Here is a 20,884-nt window from a genome sequence, read left to right as displayed (position 1 = left end):
GTCCAATGTTCGAAAACAGAAGTCAACAACCAAAAAATGAGGTAAATGCTCGAACAGAAAGAAGTCAAAATTCAAGTCATGAACAAACTTGCTTTCTGCTTAAAAAAACCTGTAGAATCTCAATACTCCTCTTCGAGTCGTAAAAACTTGTAGAATCTCAATATTCCTCTTCGAGTTGTAAAAACTTGTAGAATCTCAATACTCCTCTTCGAGTCCTAAAAACTGTAGAATCTCAATACTCCTCTTCGAGTCGTAAAAACTTGTACAATCTCAATACTCCTCTTCGAGTCGTAAGAACCTGCAGAATCCCAATACTCCTCTTCGAGTCGTTAAAGTAGGAGCGCTATAATAGCCGACTGAGAAGCTGAGGGCGGCTATTACAGATCTAATTTTTAAACACTTTGCAAAGAAAACCTTATTAATTACCAAAGTTTGCATGAAAACAGAAAGACAAGCAAAATGGTCTCCTGGTCGCTGTCATAAATCAAATGGACTGCCAATATAATCCACTAAACGACTTTGGTAATCTCTCAACTATCTATATATGAGCAAACTAGAGTTGAGTGATGCTGCAATGCGCTTATTCTGCAGATGAACTTTAGTTGTTTTGCGAGTAAAAATGTTAAATCCGAGATTAACCAATGTTTGAAGAAAACACAAAAAAATCGTAGTGCCTCTAGAACCATAAGAGAAACAATAGCTCGACCAAATAGCGTGCTGGAGCAAAGTTGGATTAGAAAGAACCATCAGTTGATTAATGGGGGGGCCTTAACTCGACATTAAAACAATGATATGAAAAGACGGGTAAGTAAATCATTCAAATGTTTCTCCATCATTTTCTTTCGGATAATAAATTATCCCCATCCAACTTTTGGATCTTGTCATAATTTCACTCTCATGATACGACACAATTCAATATATTTTGGTTCAAAAAACATAATCCTTAAGTGGGTGACGAAAAGCACTGGATCGGGGTCGATCTGTGCTCCTTAGCAGTCGTATTGGGTTTCAAAGCTCGTATTAAAATCTGTCATGATTTGCCTAATATCATACCCGATCCCTGAGAACTTTTTACTTTCCCTGGGAATTATTACATCTTCATAGTATTATGTATTATTTGTAATGCCCAACTTTTTATCTGGCTATGCAAAACTTATTAGTATAAAAAAGCGGAATGTATTCTGTTTTGCCCCCCAACAGCTTAGTGGTCTCATATCTTTTACGCCCTCCCCCAGGCGCACGTGCTATTTTTTTACAAAGTAACTTGCTATATAGTAACTTGCAGAAAAGTCAAAAAGTAGAACAGTTGGTAAACGCAATTTGCTGCGTAAATCGAAATCCAACCAAAGTTTTGATTAAAAATGCCTCAGCAAACTAAAACTGAATTGAGTAATGAACTTTCAAGACTTACAAACAACATCGAGGACAAGCGAAAAAAGTTAAAGCAAAAAAATAAATCGTACAAGAACAGAAACAATTAATCGACAAACAAGCTCAAACGATCTCAGAACAAAACCATGTCATTGAAAAACAAAAGCAGCAGATAGAATTGAAAGATAATGCGAACGCGTACTAGTGTCGACTGATTGATCAATTCCAATCGGAAGTCGGATATTTACGGGATCAGAACAGTTCGCTATTGGAAAACTTAATGGGTCACAATATTCAAAATTCAACTAATTTTTTTGAGCCGTCGGAACCAAATTGTTTTTTTCAAAACTTTATTAACAGAAATACTAACCATCTTATAATTTCAGATAGCACATACAAAAAGATACGACAATCTGATATTTCTTATGATACTGGGATTCATTCTTATCCCTCTGCAACAACTATTGATTTGGGACAAACAGTCGAACAGTAATCGTCAGGAGCAAAATGCCAATCACTCATTTTTCATGGGGGTCATAATAGTATAGATAAGGGTGTTTCGGGGGTGGCCGCAGCGTCTCAATTATGTGAAACTGTTACAAAAGCAATCAAAAAGTTGAAACCTCACCGAGTTCTACTTTCTGAAATTCCACAAGTTAAAAATGGCCATTATGGGCGTGAATCGAATAATATTGAAATTGTAGCGTTCAATAAGCAACTGGGAAATATAGCTTTGGAGTTAAACGGAACATTTAAATGGACAAAAGTAGAGGTTTTGAAATGCAACATTACAACATCCGAAATATCTAATGATGGTGTTCATTTAAATTTGGCTGGGGTACAGAAAAATGTCAAGAGTTTTCGGAACTTTTATCAACAGCATAATATTACTGTGTCACAAAACAACATTGCACTGCGACAAATTAAGCGTTTTTAATCAATCCTTTGGTTGTGTGACTTAATTTTTTTGTCAGCAAAAATGAACATTTCCAAACTAATAGTTTTTGCTTTTTTACTTAGCACCTCAAATGAAAAGTTTATATATTCGGTTATGTCACACAACCAAAATCATGATAAATATAAAGTGAAAATTAGGTTCTGCTTTTTTCGATTTTTGAATATGTGCAAAATAGTTCTTTTACACTTCATGCGCTTGCTCCTAAGTGGTGATATTCATCTAAATCCGGGTCCCTTATCTCAGATTTGTGAATCGGACATGCTGTTAGACATAGTTACAAAAGATCGCAAAAATCTAAGCATTTGTCTCTTCAATGCACGCAATTTAAAAAACAAAGTTGATTTTTTTTCACTGACTTTTTGACAAATTTGACTCAAAACACAATAGTGATCCTAACTGAAACTTGGTTGAATGAAACAGATATTTATCCGGAGAATTTTTTGAGTCCGAAGCACAAATTTTATTCGAAATCAAGGTCATCAAAGACAGGAGTAAATAAGGGTGGGGGTGTTGCCATCTGGGTTCCTAGAGACATATCTTCAAAACAGCGAAATGATCTAAATGTACTCAATGAAAGCTTTTTTGAGTCCTTATGGGTAGAAATATCTGGACTATCGGTGAACAAAATCCTAATTAATGCTTCTTATTGTCCAAATGAAAACTTGGGAAACTATTTCATTGACGAATTAACATCAGACTTCCTCGGCGTACTCAATGACTGACGAAGTTTTGCCTTTTGGCGATTATAATCTCAATTATTTCAACAAAAGAGAATCCACTTTATTGGATGAAATTGCCAGTAATTCCGGACTTAACTTGTCAAACACAGAAAAACCAACACGAGCCACCAGCCAAGGCGTAACACTAATTGATCATGGGTTTTCCAGCAAAAACCAAATTCAAGATGTTCAGATTTTTCCCCATCAGTTGAAATGGATCACTTGATTGTTTTGTACAATACCAATTTTTTTGTTGAACCTAAAAACAGGAAGCAAAGTTTTATCAAAAGAAACAAAAGAAAGTTCGATGCAAAAAAAATTTAGTCTCGATCTATCAAATCAGGACTGGAGTAACTTATATCAATGTGAAGATGGAAATAGCATGTACAATGTTTTCATAAATGTTTTCAGTACTACTCTAGAGTTGCACGCCCCACTTATAAAAAACTTTCAACCAGAAAGAAAAAATTGCTGAAGAACCTTGGCTAACAAAAGAGCTGAGAGAAGAAATCACGAAAAAACATAGACTTTTTAATATCTGGAAAAAAACCATTGGAGCAAGCGCATACCATTTTCAAATATCAGAGAAATTTGGTTAATAGACGTTTAAAAACAGCTCAAAACGAGTTTTGCAAACAATTTTTCAAAGATCTACCAACAAAAAAAGAACAATGAAGTTTCATCAAAAAAAGAATTGGCAAAGAAAGGGAGTGTCTCGTTATAGACAAACTAGTCGATGGTGAAAGAGAAGTAGAAAATGAACTTGATATTGCAAATTGTCTCAATAGAAGTTTTCAAAAACTAGGCTTATACAATGGACAATATGTGAGCGCTCCAAATATTTCTCGCATAGAAGTTAGGCAAAAGTTTTACTTCAGAACAGTTACACTATAGGAACTCTATGATGCCATTGATTCACTCGACAACAATAAGTCTCCGGGTCCAGGCGTTTTTAATGCTTGGGCAATCAAGGCAGCAAAGTTTGCGATTGGAACTCATTTGCAGTTTGTTTTTAACACATGCATTAGTCAAAATATTTTCCCGGAAAACTTAAAACTTGCTTTCATTAGTCCGGTCTACAAAAAAGGGGATGTGAAAATTTGTGAGAACTATAGGCCTATCTCAATTACTCCAATGTTTGCAAAAATCTCTGAGCGCATAATTCCCAATCAGGTTAACGAATTTATGCAAAAAGAAAAAATATTGAATGGTACACAGTTTGAATTTCGAAAACATAAGTCTTCTACAGATGCTGTTTTACACTTAATCGAACCATTACAAGAAAACTATGATAACTTAAAAATTTCAGTTGCCGTTTTTATTGATCTAGCTAAAACATTTAATTCAATATCGCACGAAATTTTTCTCAAAAATATTGAACCTTACGGTTTTTCAGAAAGTGCAGTTGATTTATTTGCTTCATTTCTTAAAAACAGAAAGCAGTGTGCTAAGATAAATAATGTTTACTCAGAAGTGTTGGAAACAAATCATGGTGTTCCACAGGGAACCGTTTTAGGGCCACTAGTTTTTCTTCTCTACATTAATGATTTTCGAGAAAAGGTACAAGGAAACTTCGACATAATTCAATTTGCTGATGACATATATTTCCATTTTAGCAGAAAAAATGTCAGCGAACTGGAAAAAATTTGTTTCTGAAATACTGGAGAAAACAGATAATTCCCTAAAGCAAAACAAATTAACCATGAATACCGGAAAAACTGAAATTCTTTGCGTCTCGAAAGAAAATGAAAATTTTAATCCAATAGTTTATCGGGGACAAAAAATTAAGCCACAAAGTCACTGCAGATACTTGGGTACGATGATTGATTCTAAATTAAATTTTTATGTACAATAACAAAGTCCTGTCAGATATGGCCACAGCGATTAGATCCATATATATTATACGTTATCGGTTACCTCTGAAAGCACGATTGATGCTATTCAAATCCCTAGTCCTTTCTCATTTAACGTTCAGTGCTCTATTTTTTCGGAACTTAAAATTCTCTGCAATGCAGCGAATAAATCGACAAATCAATTGGGGAATTAAAGTTTGCTATATGAGAAAAAAGTTTGAGAGATCTACAGATCTCTTAATAAAATCTTACACTCTGCCTGCAGAACTTTTAATAAGCCAGATGAGCGTTTCAAAACTTAGGAATGATATTTCATTAATGAAATCAGATGGCACTGAAAGTTTTTCTCTTAGTGGTAATGTCTTAGTAAGAAAAAACAACAGAACTGAACAGCTAATTCTCCTAAGGTCGAGCAGTCGATCATTACAAAAAAGAAGCAACCAAAAATGGAATAAACTTGCGCGTGAAGTCCGGACTATCAGATCACGCTCAAAGTTTAAACGCACGTTAAAACAGCATCTGCTCCAAAAATTCAAACTTGTAGCGTTGGAAAGGAACGTTGATGGCTTCAAAAGTTATTTTTACCTTTAAAAAACGGAACCACTAATTTTGATTTTTAACATTGTACTTATTTTGTATATATAATTTTAAACTTGTAATATTTAACCCCCGGGTTATATTTTCAATTTACTTGTTTAACCAAAAAAAATATAACAACATATAATTTGTAACTGGGGGACGAAAAAACAGGGGGGTGGGGGTGGGGCAAAACAGAATAGATCCAAAAGCGGATACATAGTTTCAACGATGGTTATGCATGAAAATAATAACTTTTTCAACGGGAAAGAAAAAAAATAAAACAGTTCCGATCTTTGTATGGTTGTGAGGGATCCCGCACGCTAAAACGCTGAATGTTCAGCGCTTTCCCTCATCGGCTCTGTAGCATAGTGGTTAATGCGCCGGTCTCGTAAACCGGAGATCAGTGGTTCAAATCCGCTCAGAGCCTGACTGCAACATTTTTGAATGACGTAATCAACGGCATTGAAATTTTACTGACATTTTCGGGCAATTTAATTTTTGACATTTTTGAATGATTTAATTATTGGCATTTTTAATTATTGACAATTTTGAATAATTTAAATATGGAAAAATAGTTTACGAAATTGTATATTAAAACATTAGCCGACCTAAGATTCAATTAATACTATTCTCAGGACCACAAGTTTCATAGAAATTAGATCTAGCAAGCTTTAAGGGTCCAAGAATACCTGGTTTTTTAATACTGCTGATTGTGCAATATAAGGCAATATATTAAATGCTGTAAAATAAACCTTTTGCCAATAACCGAAAAAAAGTACTTAGCAACTTAGCAATCAGTGATTTAAAGAAAAAAATGAAAATGAGATAGATGATTCGATTTGATTATTTGAAAAAAAACAGACAATTTTTCGCGCTTGCGATATAAATGTTGTACATTATATGTTTTGCAACAGTTACGCATTTTTTAAGATTGACGAAATTTGAGAAATTTCGCTTCTGAGTTGATTAATCATTTTCATTATAAATTTTTGTGCAATGTTCCAACACAAAATATCAGTAGAAAAATTTGCCTTGCTTTTCTCTTTGCTTATGAATATCGCTTCGCCAATGAGGGAAACAAAAACAGCAGAGAAATAAAAGCACGCAGTTTAAAAATTCACATTTGAGGAGAAGGATTGATGTTTAAAAAACATTCAGTAGCGTTGCCCGCTTTTCATAATTTCAATTGTATTTCACCCTTTTTTCAAAGTTTACTGAATTTTGAAGTAGTTAGTTTGCGCCAGCAATTCCTCTACAATATTGAATCAAATTTTAAGGCAAAAACAGTTTATGATGTTTTCATTTTAAGCCTTTCGACACTTGCTTCCATCTGCATTGTTGCATTGTTGAGGGGAGGAACTATATACTCAAATGAATTTTTTTTGTTCAGACAATTTTGGCCGATCGATATATTCATGGTAGAGAGTTGAGACTGGTATCATTAGAAAGCTCGTCCAGCGTAGAATATGGAATTAAAAAGATTTTTTCTATTTTTTTCACATGGAGGTTTAATCTTCTGAGAAAAGTAGAGTGAATTCCGTTCTGACTAAAAAAATGTCAATTTAAATTTTTTAAATTTTTTTGTAATCAAAGTTGTTCAAATTTTTTAAAGACAAACAAATTATTGTAGACTATTTTTATTAATTTTTTTTGTCAAAAGTTCTGGCTAAATGTTTCAAAACTCAGATTTTTCATTAAAAACAGCACAAAATAAGCTTCTTTAGTCCACTTTGATTAAATTAGCCGGAAATACACACCCAAACATCACTTGCACAATCTTTATAGACTAAGGGGAGGCTTTTAACTTCCGTTGAGAGTGCTCTGTAATTAAAACTTTGACGTTTTATGCTAACTTTACTCATTGATTATCAAAAACGCAGCGTTTAATTTTGATTTTTTTAACTAAAAAATTATCTTTATCTATAACATTAAAAAAAATAGGTGTTCCTAATGGAGGAACAGCATTAGGATGGCTAGTTTTTGAACAATCTTGGACTGTTACAACCCAAAAAAAGGATTGTGATCAGTCGGTCTTTTTAAATTAAACAAGTTGATTTTTATAATAATTAAAGAACAGAAAATTTCACGTCAAAACTCAGTTGTGAGAGGTTTAATTGGCTTCCCAAGCAGCTCCAAATTATTGCAATTAGTATTTACTAGAAAGCTTATGGTCGTTCTGACTTTTAGAAATTTTTTATTTTTAAATAATGGCTGTTTAAAATTTGCCTCTTTTTTTCTTAATTTTGTCAACTTCTAGCTTAGTGTCAGCAGAGGAAAATGCTTCTTCCTTCTACTGAATTAAAATTTAATCTCTATTGCTGTTTAACGCCTTTAATTGTGGTTTTCTGACTATAATACTACTACATTTCACATTTTTCACATTTTCTAGTTTTGTCAACTTATCACGTTATTGACTGTTCGCATGTCACATTATTGGCGTTCAAAAAAAAGCACAACAGATTATATCAAAATCCTTAAAAATATAGATCATGGTTGTAACGGTTTTGACAAAACTCTATCGAAGAATTTAATTGATTTTTATAATTTTGTCTCTACCTGCAGTTTTCACTTTGTCTTTTTAGTCGTATGAAGTTTCCTGTATAATGACAGGCTTTTCCTTTCATAGGCTTTTCATGAAACAAAAGATGAGCCGATATTCTGATACTAGCAGATAGCTGATGGCTTTCATGAGTTTGAAAGCAATTGTTTTCTAGAAACAAAAAAACCTTTAATTTCTCAATTTTGTTCCTTTTGTTGTCTATTTGCTACCTACTCTCCTTAATTACCGGCTTATAACTTTAAAGGCTTCCACATGGGAATCTCACAAAAAAATCATTTTTGGTTAGTGTCATATTTGAAGTTCTTTTTGTAGACGTAAGACATATTCTGGATAATTGCAGGTCTTAAGGACTTGCTTTTGACAAATTAATACCATATTCAATTGTTTCATTTTTTAATTAATAGCTTTCATGACTTTCGAATTAACTTTTTTTCGAAAAAAAAACAACAATTCTACTTAATTTTGCCTTCTTTTCTTTTTTTTGTCTACTTGTTTCCTAGTATCATTAATAAGAAGTCACATACTACACTATCGGTGTTCAATGAAGGTGCAATTGAAGATTTGTTGAGGGCCAAAATATGGCCTTACGGCTTCGAAAGTTCTTTCCGGCCAGTTTTAATTGATTTTTTGTTTGTTGTCTATTTGTTGTTCTTTTTGTATCCGCATAAAAAATTGAATACCGACAGTTCTTAATACCCATCTATAGACGCATTGGTAACCATAAACCTATGGCATATTTCAGTTGATATTCATTACTTTGAAATTAATTGTTTTACAAAACAAAATATTGTAATTAATTTAAAAAAAATAGCGAACTTTCAACTTTACTGTTTTTGTTCTGTTTTATCTAACTGTTACCAACTTTTATTATGGACTGGTCCTATATATTTTCTGGCGAAATACAAGTTATTTTGTTTAGTTTCATATTTATCTGACGCTGTTTTGACTTCGTTATTAATTTTTGTTTTTAAAACAGACATAAATTTTTTGATGTAATTAATGTTTGTTGTGGTTGTTTGATTTTACTGTTCGTCTTGACTCGCTTTCCTAATATTGGCATATATAATCAATCTAAAGCATCATTTTTTACTCCACTGAGTTATTTGCATTGCAGGCTGTCTTTTCGTTCATACACCAATTTTTTGAAAAATGTTTGAATTTTTGGGTTTTTCTATCTGTTCCTCATTTGGTAGACAATTATGTCGAAACTGTTGATGAGCGGGGTCGGAACATTATTTGCAATCGCACATTAACGAGCTTCTTTGTTCAACATATTCTCAAGGAGCAAAAAACGAGCACTTATTAAGCGAAGTTTCATAAAAAACTATTGCAACGTCAGCTATCATTTCGTTACAGGCGGTGAATATCTTCTTTTAAAAAAACACATCCCGTTTTTATTTTGTTTTGTTTTGTTTTTGAGACTTAAAAACTGTGAAAATTCTTTCTTTTCAAATGAATAGCCTCCAATTTTGCTTGTTCATAGAAGCTAAAGCACTCCAAATTTGATTCCCTGAAATAAATAAAAATGTTGAAACATTGTTGCTTATCAAATGTTTCAGCACTTTTCATCCAAGATTTTGTCTTGTGTTGTTGAAGCCTTGTCTAACAATTTCATTGCCAGTAATTAATATTCCAGTTTCAGCTAAGTTCAGAAAAGATAGTAATTAGAGCACTGAAAGCACAGGAACACTTAAAAATTCCTTATAGTGAAGTAATATATCAAATGTATCGGAGTATGAAATACTGAGAATTTAGGATTATACATTGTGACTTGGTATATCTGTCTGCATAGATTGTTGATAAACAATGGTTAGGATTTTGATTTCCCTATTTGTTGCTAGGATTAGAAACTGATGGCATATATTCGTCCCCTAAGGAGAACTTCCTGTTGGTAATTTCTCTGAGTTTTCAAAAGCTGTTTTTAACAAACATAACCAAGCAAGTGGGACAAAAATTGTTCAAAATGGCTTCAACAGCCCTACAAAAACGCGTTTCCAAAAACCTTAAGACGAGACAACCTTTTTAGCACTTTTTAATCCGAACAAGGTGATACATATATATTTGGGATAACTTGTTGCTTTATTTGAAATAGATGCAGTGAAAATTGATTGTATAGTAGAATTTTTGCAACAACAGCTATAATTAACAAAATCAGACAAAAATTAACTATTTTTTAGTAAAAGTTCTACCTATGCTCAAACAAAGTTTGTTGCGCCAAAAATCTATGGCTCTGTAGCATAGTGGTTAATGCGCCGGTCTTGTAAACCGGAGATCAGTGGTTCAAATCCGCTCAGAGCCTGGAGGGTAGAGTTTTATAGCGTTTTTCTAATTTCAATGCAAATTATTCAACAACAAACTATTATATAAGGCATAAACTGCTTTTCTAAAACTCAATTATCAATTCTTTTTTGTTAATGTCATCTATAGCTTGGTGAGTGCATATTGTATGCCACAATCGATAACACGTGCTAACTTACACAACAGATTGCTCTATGTATATGCTAAACATTAATCTTAGTCGACCGAGACACTTGTTGCTCTGCTCTGAAACTAGGGAGCTTGCGGGCGAGTCCTAGGAAAAAGCAAGGCACAAAGGGAGATCAGGACTTGCGTTCTAACGGAAAAGATCCGGATAAAATACTATTATCAAATTCAGGCCATGGAACGTTGCAGATTGGGTCATCAACGCTAACGAGAAAGTTCGATTCACATATTTTGTCACATTAGTGAAGAAACGTACAGAATAGATCCCAGTAAAAAAAATCGAAAAAAGAAATCGTTTTGTTCCGCAAAATTCCCAAACATCAACCCCGGGAGGAGAATTTGCAAAAGTGTGGGGGTGATTTTGCATAATAAATTTTCAGAAACAGACTAAGAAAGTGACTCTGTACTCAGCAAGAGTATTTTCACGACCCCATAATGATGTACAGCATTTTTAGTGAACAAAAACTAATGGTTATAACCCAATGTTAAACAATTGCATGTCATTGATTAACAATTTTGTTCAATGAAAAACTTTTAAACTACTCTCTCAAAGAGGGTATCTATGTTTATAACTTATCTTTGAACATGAAAAATCTAATGCAAAGTGATATTTGGACACAATTTACACAACAAAAAAGATATGTCGTCATGTTCAGTTTGGTTCTTTTTCAACAAAAAAGTCGTTTCAACCTTCTGTCCCATTCCAATTGCAAATTACGTTTTTTTCCAAAAAAAACACTAATTTCCCGTACGCATTACCCGGAGGTTGGTGGCCGAGAAAATCAGCGCTGAATCAATATAGAGACATTCTGTTTTTTAGGATGGCCAGTATTCTGATCATGACCCAATTTACACGGGCCAGTCTTGATTATTGAGTAAAACTTACTACTTGAAAAATAACATGCTCAGCTTAACCCCGCCAACAAGTTTTGATATATTTGCGATTCGATCTTCAGCGTGGGTACTTGCAACATTTAATCTGAGTAGAAAGTTGTAACCACTAAGCTACATGGGCCTTATGGTAATTGCCTCCCGGAGGCTGGTGGCAGAGTAAATCAGCGCTGAATCAATATAGAGACATTCTGTTTTTTAGGATGGCCGGTATTCTGATCATGAAACAAATTACACGGACCAGTCCTGATTTTTGAGTAAAACTTACAACATGAAAAATAACATACTCAGCTTAACCCCGCCAACAAGTTTTGATATATTTGCGATTCGATCTTCAGCGTGGGTACTTGCAACATTTAATCTGAGTAGAAAGTTGTAACCACTAAGCTACATGGGCCTTATGGTAATTGCCTCCCGGAGGTTGGTGGCAGAGTAAATCAGAGCTGAATCACTATAGAGACATTCCATTCCGTTTTTTAGGATGGCCAGTATTCTGATCATGACCCAATTTACACGGGCCAGTCTTGATTTTTTAGCAAAATTTACTACATGAAAAATAATACGCTCAGTTTAACTCCCGCCAACAAGTTTTGATTGATTTGCGCTTCAAATTACCGCGTGGGTACTTGTAATATTTAATTTGAGTAGCAAGTTGTAACCACTAAGCTAAATGGGCCTTATGGTAATTGCCTGCAAACTAGCTAATATATAAATAGTGTGTATACTATTATAGTAAATACCGGTTATAAGCTACAAAAATATGGCATTACTCTGCTCAGACTTAACTCAGGGGTATGAGTAATTTTCAGACAATACAGGATAATTTTAGCATGGGCTAACTCCATGACCTCAAAATAATCATAATGAAAAGTAAGGGAACATAAAGAAATTTAAAATGTTCTGGAGATGCAATGTTTCGTTAAATAAAGCAATTCTGTCATATAAATATTTAAATTTCCAAGATTTTGTTGCAAGCAACTAACAGTTTTAACCAAAATATGGTCATTTCTGTTAAGTCCACGGGGCAATACCGACACGTAAGAATAGTTTATTCCGCAATTTGACGACAACATTCCAGTTAATTTTAACTTATTTCAGAAATCGACGATACTTTAAGAGAAAGACTAATAGTCATAAAACTGTGCCCGGAGGATCACCGTGGTTTACAATGACGTTACCCGAGATACTGAAACTTAACAACTGTTTTTGTAAGATATAACACAGCATCTTCTGACATTTTTGTTTTAAAAGCAGGTTGTCCTCTGTTTGGCAGTAAGCTTTGGTCGAAATAATCATCATTTGGCTAAAATCGAAAATATCTACAACATCTAAAGTATCTAAAATTTTTGCAGATGAGGATGTAATTAAGATAGGACGTAAATAAAACACAATGAGCTAACTCAATTCGGTCGTTTTTCATAGCTAATGGCTTCCTATGTATTTTCCTATTTTTTGCTACATTTTTCTGACAATCGTTGCAAATTGCCTTTCAGTCAGTTATATTTCATCCATCTGCCTCTCTGAAAAATCAATTGTTGAAAGTTTTCCTACCTATTTGTTTGTGTAAAACTCTATTATTACTTGCGGCTTTCACATTGTTTGTAGAGTCCAAGCAAATTTTACCATTGTGCATTCAATTCTCGATTAATTGGGTGGCAACGTTTTCTTAAGATGTTTTGTCACGGTTGAATAAATAATGTTTTTTTTGCTAACTTTTAAGGTTTTGTTGCCAGCGTTTGAAATCTCCATTTTGTCGTGGACAATGACGAATTGCGAATCGCAGTCAGAGCATCTGTTTTTAATAGATCTCTTCGCTAGTTTTTTTTGTCAGCAGAAATTTTTTTTTCCTTGCAAAAATGAACATTTGGACGAAACTCTGATTGAGTTGAGCAGTATTATTTCAAAAATTTCCAGCCGCCCCAGACTAATGTGCGAAACCACGGCTGCTCTGATCAGACCCAGCTGATATTCCAGGGTCTAGCCAGTGATGACTTAGGCCGCTGACCTCGTTTCTGGGTTGTACATCTGCCCAGTCGGTTAGTTTGAAAAATAGCACAGTACTAACTTTCCTTCCATAGCTGCACCAGGCTGAAAAGAGACTGATTTAGCGCTCATTGGGGGAACCGCTGGAGTTCCAGTTTTTCCCTGAGCTTTCCCACCCAGATGATTTTCGGGCGAGGATAAACTCAAATGATCTGAACACATTCAGACTCTGTTCTAGTGGGCTAGGAGATCTGACAGAGTACAAAGAGCAAAACTAAATAAACATTATCCGTAGGTAAATGCTTAAACAATTATTTCCCAAGATCATTGCGAATCAAGTTGAAATACTAGATATCGCCAAATCTCACAAGGTCTTACCACATTAATTTCATAAAAATTTCATTTTCAATCAGTTTTTGTTCGTTAAATAAAGCAATTCTGTCTTACCAATATTTAAATTTCCAAGATTTTGTTGCAAGCAACTAACAGTTTTAACCAAAATATGGTCATTTCTGTTAAGTCCACGGGGCAATACCGACACGTAAGAATAGTTTATTCCGCAATTTGACATTATTCCAGTTAATTTTAACTTTTTTCAGAAATCGACGATACTTTAAGAGAAAGACTAATAGTCATAAAACTGTGCCCGGAGGATCACCGTGGTTTACAATGACGTTACCCGAGATACTGAAACATAACAACTGTTTTTGTAAGATATAATACAGCATCTTCTGACATTTTTGTTTTAAAAGCAGGTTGTCCTCTGTTTGGCAGTAAGTTTTGGTCGAAATAATCATCATTTGGCTAAAATCGAAAATATCTACAACATCTAAAGTATCTAAAATTTTTGCAGATGAGGATGTAATTAAGATAGGACGTAAATAAAACACAATGAGCTAACTCAATTCAGTCGTTTTTCATAGCTAATGGCTTCCTATGTATTTTCCTATTTTTTGCAACATTTTTCTGACAATCGTTGCAAATTGCCTTTCAGTCAGTTATATTTCATCCATCTGCCTCTCTGAAGAATGAATTGTTGAAAGTTTTCCTACCTATTTGTTTGTGTAAAACTCTATTATTACTTGCGGCTTTCACATTGTTTGTAGAGTCCAAGCAAATTTTACCATTGTGCATTCAGTTCTCGATTAATTGGATGGCAACGTTTACTTAAGATGTTTTGTCACGGTTGAATAAATAATGTTTTTTTGCTAATTTCTAAGGTTTTGTTGCCAGCGTTTGAAATCTCCGTTTTGTCGTGGACAATGACGAAATGCGAATCGCAGTCAGAGCATCTGTTTTTAATAGATCTCTTCGCTAGATTTTTTTGTCAGCAGAAATCTTTTTTTCCTTGCAAAAATGAACATTTGGACGAAACTCTGATTGAGTTGAGCAGTATTATTTCAAAATTTTCCAGCCGCCCCAGACTAATGTGCGAAACCACGGCTGCTCTGATCAGACCCAGCTGATATTCCAGGGTCTGGCCAGAGATGACTTAGGCCGCTGACCTCGTTTCTGGGTTGTACATCTGCCCAGTCGGTTAGTTTGAAAAATAGCACAGTACTAACTTTCCTTCCATAGCTGCACCAGGCTGAAAAGAGACTGATTTAGCGCCCATTGGGGGAACCGCTGGAGTTCCAGTTTTTCCCTGAGCTTTCCCACCCAGATGATTTTCGGGCGAGGATAAACTCAAATGATCTGAACACATTCAGACTCTGTTCTAGTGGGCTAGGAGATCTGACAGAGTACAAAGAGCAAAACTAAATAAACATTATCCGTAGGTAAATGCTTAAACAATTATTTCCCAAGAACATTAAGAATCAAGTTCAAATCCTAGATATCGCCAAATCTCACAAGGTCTTACCACATTAATTTCATAAAAATTTCATTTTCAATCAGTTTTTGTTCGTTAAATAAAGCAATTCTGTCTTACCAATATTTAAATTTCCAAGATTTTGTTGCAAGCAACCAACAGTTTTAACCAAAATATGGTCATTTCTGTTAAGTCCACGGGGCAATACCGACACGTAAGAATAGTTTATTCCGCAATTTGACATTATTCCAGTTAATTTTAACTTTTTTCAGAAATCGACGATACTTTAAGAGAAAGACTAATAGTCATAAAACTGTGCCCGGAGGATCACCGTCGTTTACAATGACGTTACCCGAGATACTGAAACATAACAACTGTTTTTGTAAGATATAATACAGCATCTTCTGACATTTTTGTTTTAAAAGCAGGTTGTCCTCTGTTTGGCAGTAAGCTTTGGTCGAAATAATCATCATTTGGCTAAAATCGAAAATATCTAAAACATCTAAAGTATCTAAAATTTTTGCAGAAGAGGATGTAATTAAGATAGGACGTAAATAAAACACAATGAGCTAACTCAATTCAGTCGTTTTTCATAGCTAATGGCTTCCTATGTATTTTCCTATTTTTTGCAACATTTTTCTGACAATCGTTGCAAATTGCCTTTCAGTCAGTTATATTTCATCCATCTGCCTCTCTGAAGAATGAATTGTTGAAAGTTTTCCTACCTATTTGTTTGTGTAAAACTCTATTATTACTTGCGGCTTTCACATTGTTTGCAGAGTCCAAGCAAATTTTACCATTGTGCATTCAATTCTCGATTAATTGGATGGCAACGTTTACTTAAGATGTTTTGTCACGGTTGAATAAATAATGTTTTTTTGCTAATTTTTAAGGTTTTGTTGCCAGCGTTTGAAATCTCCGTTTTGTCGTGGACAATGACGAATTGCGAATCGCAGTCAGAGCATCTGTTTTTAATAGATCTCTTCGCTAGATTTTTTTGTCAGCAGAAATCTTTTTTTTCCTTGCAAAAATGAACATTTGGACGAAACTCTGATTGAGTTGAGCAGTATTATATCAAAATTGTCCAGCCGCCCCCAGACTAATGTGCGAAACCACGGCTGCTCTGATCAGACCTAGCTGATATTCCAGGGTCTGGCCAGAGATGACTTAGGCCACTGACCTCGTTTATGGGTTGTACATCTGCCCAGTCGGTTAGTTCGAAAAATAGCACAGTACTAACTTTCCTTCCATAACTGCACCAGGCTGAAAAGAGACTGATTTAGCGCTCATTGGGGGAACCGCTGGAGTTCCAGTTTTGCCCTGAGCTTTCCCACCCAGATGATTTTCGGGCGAGGATAAACTCAAATGATCTGAACACATTCAGCCTCTGTTCTAGTGGGCTAGGAGATCTGACAGAGTACAAAGAGCAAAACTAAATAACCATTATCCGTAGGTAAATGCTTAAACAATTATTTCCCAAGATCATTGCGAATCAAGTTGAAATCCTAGATATCGCCAAATCTCACAAGGTCTTACCACATTAATTTCATAAAAATTTCATTTTCAATCAGTTTTTGTTCGTTAAATAAAGCAATTTTGTCTTACCAATATTCAAATTTCCAAGATTTTGTTGCAAGCAACTAACAGTTTTAAACAAAATATGGTCATTTCTGTTAAGTCCACGGGGCAATACCGACACGTAAGAATAGTTTATTCCGCAATTTGACAACATTCCAGTTAATTTTAACTTTTTTCAGAAATCGACGATACTTTAAGAGAAAGACTAATAGTCATAAAACTGTGCCCGGAGGATCACCGTGGTTTACAATGACGTTACCCGAGATACTGAAACTTAACAACTGTTTTTGTAAGAGATAATACAGCATCTTCTGACATTTTTGTTTTAAAAGCAGTTTGTCCTCTGCTTGGCAGTAAGCTTTGGTCGAAATAATCATCATTTGGCTAAAATCGAAAATATCTAAAACATCTAAAGTATCTAAAATTTTTGCAGAAGAGGATGTAATTAAGATAGGACGTAAATAAAACACAATGAGCTAACTCAATTCAGTCGTTTTTCATAGCTAATGGCTTCCTATGTATTTTCCTATTTTTTGCAACATTTTTCTGACAATCGTTGCAAATTGCCTTTCAGTCAGTTATATTTCATCCATCAGCCTCTCTGAAAAATGAATTGTTGAAAGTTTTCCTACCTATTTGTTTGGGTAAAACTCTATTATTACTTGCGGCTTTCACATTGTTTGTAGAGTCCAAGCAAATTTTACCATTGTGCATTCAATTCTCGATTAATTGGATGGCAACGTTTTCTTAAGATGTTTTGTCACGGTTGAATAAAAAATGTTTCATTGCTAATTTTTAAGGTTTTGTTGCCAGCGTTTGAAATCTCCGTTTTGTCGTGGACAATGACGAATTGCGAATCGCAGTCAGAGCATCTGTTTTTAATAGATCTCTTCGCTAGATTTTTTTGTCAGCAGAAATCTTTTTTTCCTTGCAAAAATGAACATTTGGACGAAACTGTGATTGAGTTGAGCAGTATTATTTCAAAATTGTCCAGCCGCCCCCAGACTAATGTGCGAAACCATGGCTGCTCTGATCAGACCCAGCTGATATTCCAGGGTCTGGCCAGAGATGACCTAGGCCGCTGACCTCGTTTCTGGGTTGTACATCTGCCCAGTCGGTTAGTTTGAAAAATAGCACAGTACTAACTTTCCTTCCATAGCTGCACCAGGCTGAAAAGAGACTGATTTAGCGCTCATTGGGGGAACCGCTGGAGTTCCAGTTTTTCCCTGAGCTTTCCCACCCAGATGATTTTCGGGCGAGGATAAACTGGATCTAACAGGATCTGTAGAATGTTCTCTACTTATAAGTGAAGTCGGACTCCGGTTGATGTTAGGCAGCTTGTTGATCTCGTTAGACTTCTAAAATTCAAAAATTTAAGGGAATGTTATCCAACAAGGCTTAAAACAAAAACTAGTAAGCATTAAAATTTCGAACAAAATCTTAGCAATAATCAGTTTAAAAGGCTTCTACAAAATAACTCCTTAATGAGCATGGTGAAATAACAGACAACAGAAAATTATGGGCATTCAAATCTTTCTTATCCACAAATCTTTTTAATCGATGAGGTTGAGCAACCGAAGGTGGAACAAATTCTAAAATCTCACACCTTTCACTTTTGAGTCAGAAAACACGGCTAGCTTTTCTTAATCACGTCAGTATGGGTCTGTAGGACACAGCAGTATTTAGAGGTCATTATATCAAGTATAATCATATAAGGAAAAGTCAAAGCGTTCAAAATGAAATCGGAAATGTAGAAGTCATGATTTGTATGTAACCACGTTTTAGCTTCATAAGCTTTGTTGATTGTCTATATTACAGTTGATTTCTCGATATGCTTCCATTACGGTAACAAATATATACCTAATGTTTCAAAGGGAAAGGCGTATTTAGATAATAAGTTAGGATTCCCCTACTCCTACAATGGTGACCCTTAACTATTAACATACGCCTAATACGGAAGCTAACTACCTATTTTTCCTCACGATAATCAAAATCAAACTTAATCGTTTTATTACAAAAAAAAATCGAGTCGAACTTTACCTTTGCTCGACTTCTTAAATTTGTTTCCTTTCCGGGCCCCGTTATTTTTTTTCTCCATTACCGGTTTTACGGCGATGGATGGTTCGAGGGGTAGCCCGGTAGGTACAGGTTTGGGGGGTTTCGGTACGGTAGGTTCGGGTTCGGTAGGTACCGGTCAAGGTTTGGTAGGTAATGGTCAGGGTTTGGTAAGTACAGGTTCGGGTATGGTAATAACAGATATTGGTATGGCGGGTACAGGTATAGGTACAAGTTCGGGTGACGCTAGAGGTTCAGTAGGTACAGGTATGGGGGGACAATTTCCATTAGGATCCCAGACTCTAGCTGGAGCAATTGATCCAAATATATTGCTCGCTCAACAACATATAGCTTCAGGAGGCTACGTTGGAAGAGTTTCTGTGAAACCTCCTGTTTTCTACAGGTCAAATCCTGGAGTATGGTTCCGTCAAATGGAATCTCAATTTGTCCTTGCCGGAAAAACAAATGACGAAACAAAATTTCATCACATACTTGCTGCAATTCCCGAAGACGTTGCAATCAATCTTCCAATGGGCATCGACAATTATCGTGACATTAAAGAACATATCTGCGGCATATTCCAGAAGTCAAAACAAGAAATGATTGAAGAAGCCCTGGGAATGATTTCATTGGACGGCCACAAACTTTCATTGTTCTTAATGAGAATTCAAAGAAAGCTTGCCGAATGCAACTTGACCTTAGATGACGATGTCATAAAGCACAGGTTAATGCAAGCAATGCCAATTTCTGTTAAAATGGCACTCTCAGCACACCTAGAACTTCCCGTTGAACAATTTGCCAAATTAGCTGATACCATTTACAGCTACTCAAACACAATAGTTGCCACACCTACTCCAAACGTATTCGCAGCCTCAGCACAACAGATGCCAACAAGATCGTACAATCAGCATTCAACAAAAAGCAACCAACCTATTAGCAACTCAAAGTCTAACAGGTCAATCGAGAATACACATAGACCGTTCACAGCAAGTCAAAGGCCAAAAATTTGTCGTTATCATCTCTATTTTGCTGAAAAAGCAAAATCATTTAAACCCTGGTGTCAGTGGCCAGGACAAAAGCCAACGTCTCGACCAAATTCTCCAGCAAATCAGTCAAACTAGTAACCCTTGTTTGTGTGCGGCAACCTCTGGGGGAAATCTTTCATTCTCATAGCCCCGAAATTAGGAGTCAGTTCTATAAATTTCATAGCAGACACTGGTTCAATGACTTCAATAATTATGCCAAGTTTTATTAATACAAACTTCGTTACTCCTACTGTAACAAAACATGGAACAGTCAATGGAGATGCAATTAAAATTTTTGGCAGAATGTCATTATCAATTTCAATTCCCTCTTTGCGACGAACATTTCCTTTCACATTCTTTGTAGCAGATGTCAAACACAATATTCTCGGCTTAGACAAAATAACAGTTAATTGCGATAACCTCGCCTTAATTGACAACTTAACAGGTCTTTCTAAGAGACAATCTTTAACACCAGTTGACAGCAGCCACTTATCAGTCCAGGTTGTTAAAAATGACTTTTCTTCAATTAAAAATGATAGACTAAGAGCGATTAGGGAAAAATATTCCGATGTTTTTGGTGACGTTAATTTTGGTGACGAAGCAAAACATAATACAGTCCACAGAATTGAAACATCCGGTAAACCGATTTCTCTAAACCAAGACAGTTGACACTAGAAAAACTAAAAATTGCCAAAAATGCTTTTGATGAAATGCAACGGCTTGGTATAATACGACCATCCAAGAGTCCTTACTCCTCACCTTTGCATATGGTTCCGAAGAAAGAAATTGGCGATTGGAGACCCTGCGGTGACTATAGATCTCTAAATCACATAACTGTCAGAGACAGTTACCAATGCTTCAACTTTCAATGGTTGAACTTAATGGCGGAACAACTTTCGGCAAACTTGACTTGGTCAAAGCATACCATCAGATACCAATTCACTCGGATGACATAGAAAAGACAGCCGTAACTACACCTTTTGGCTTGTTCGAATTTATCAGAATGCCATTTGGTCTC

General features: G+C 35.2%; 1 protein-coding gene and 2 non-coding genes across 3 annotated transcripts in view; 2 read left to right on the top strand and 1 right to left on the bottom strand.

Moving 5' to 3' along the window:
• Positions 1 to 20,884, bottom strand: part of LOC142336659 (uncharacterized) — a 108,180-nt gene that overhangs the window by 68,145 nt on the left and 19,151 nt on the right. The window contains exons 4-8 of the mRNA XM_075385569.1: positions 17,933 to 18,144; positions 15,540 to 15,568; positions 14,964 to 15,093; positions 14,057 to 14,085; positions 13,481 to 13,610 (exon numbers count right to left, since the gene is read on the bottom strand). Of these exons, the coding sequence (XP_075241684.1) occupies positions 13,481 to 13,610; positions 14,057 to 14,085; positions 14,964 to 15,093; positions 15,540 to 15,568; positions 17,933 to 18,144 (530 nt within the window). The remainder of the gene's footprint in view (positions 1 to 13,480; positions 13,611 to 14,056; positions 14,086 to 14,963; positions 15,094 to 15,539; positions 15,569 to 17,932; positions 18,145 to 20,884) is intronic.
• Positions 5,835 to 5,907, top strand: Trnat-cgu (transfer RNA threonine (anticodon CGU)). The gene has a single exon. It is a non-coding gene; the product is annotated as a tRNA-Thr (tRNA).
• Positions 10,267 to 10,339, top strand: Trnat-ugu (transfer RNA threonine (anticodon UGU)). The gene has a single exon. It is a non-coding gene; the product is annotated as a tRNA-Thr (tRNA).

This window comes from Convolutriloba macropyga, chromosome 3 (assembly GCF_964194025.1).
Source record: "Convolutriloba macropyga chromosome 3, txConMacr16.3, whole genome shotgun sequence".
NCBI lineage: Eukaryota > Metazoa > Xenacoelomorpha > Acoela > Convolutidae > Convolutriloba > Convolutriloba macropyga.
Note: the sequence above shows the minus strand (reverse complement) of the source record. Positions and strands in the feature narration are given on the sequence as shown.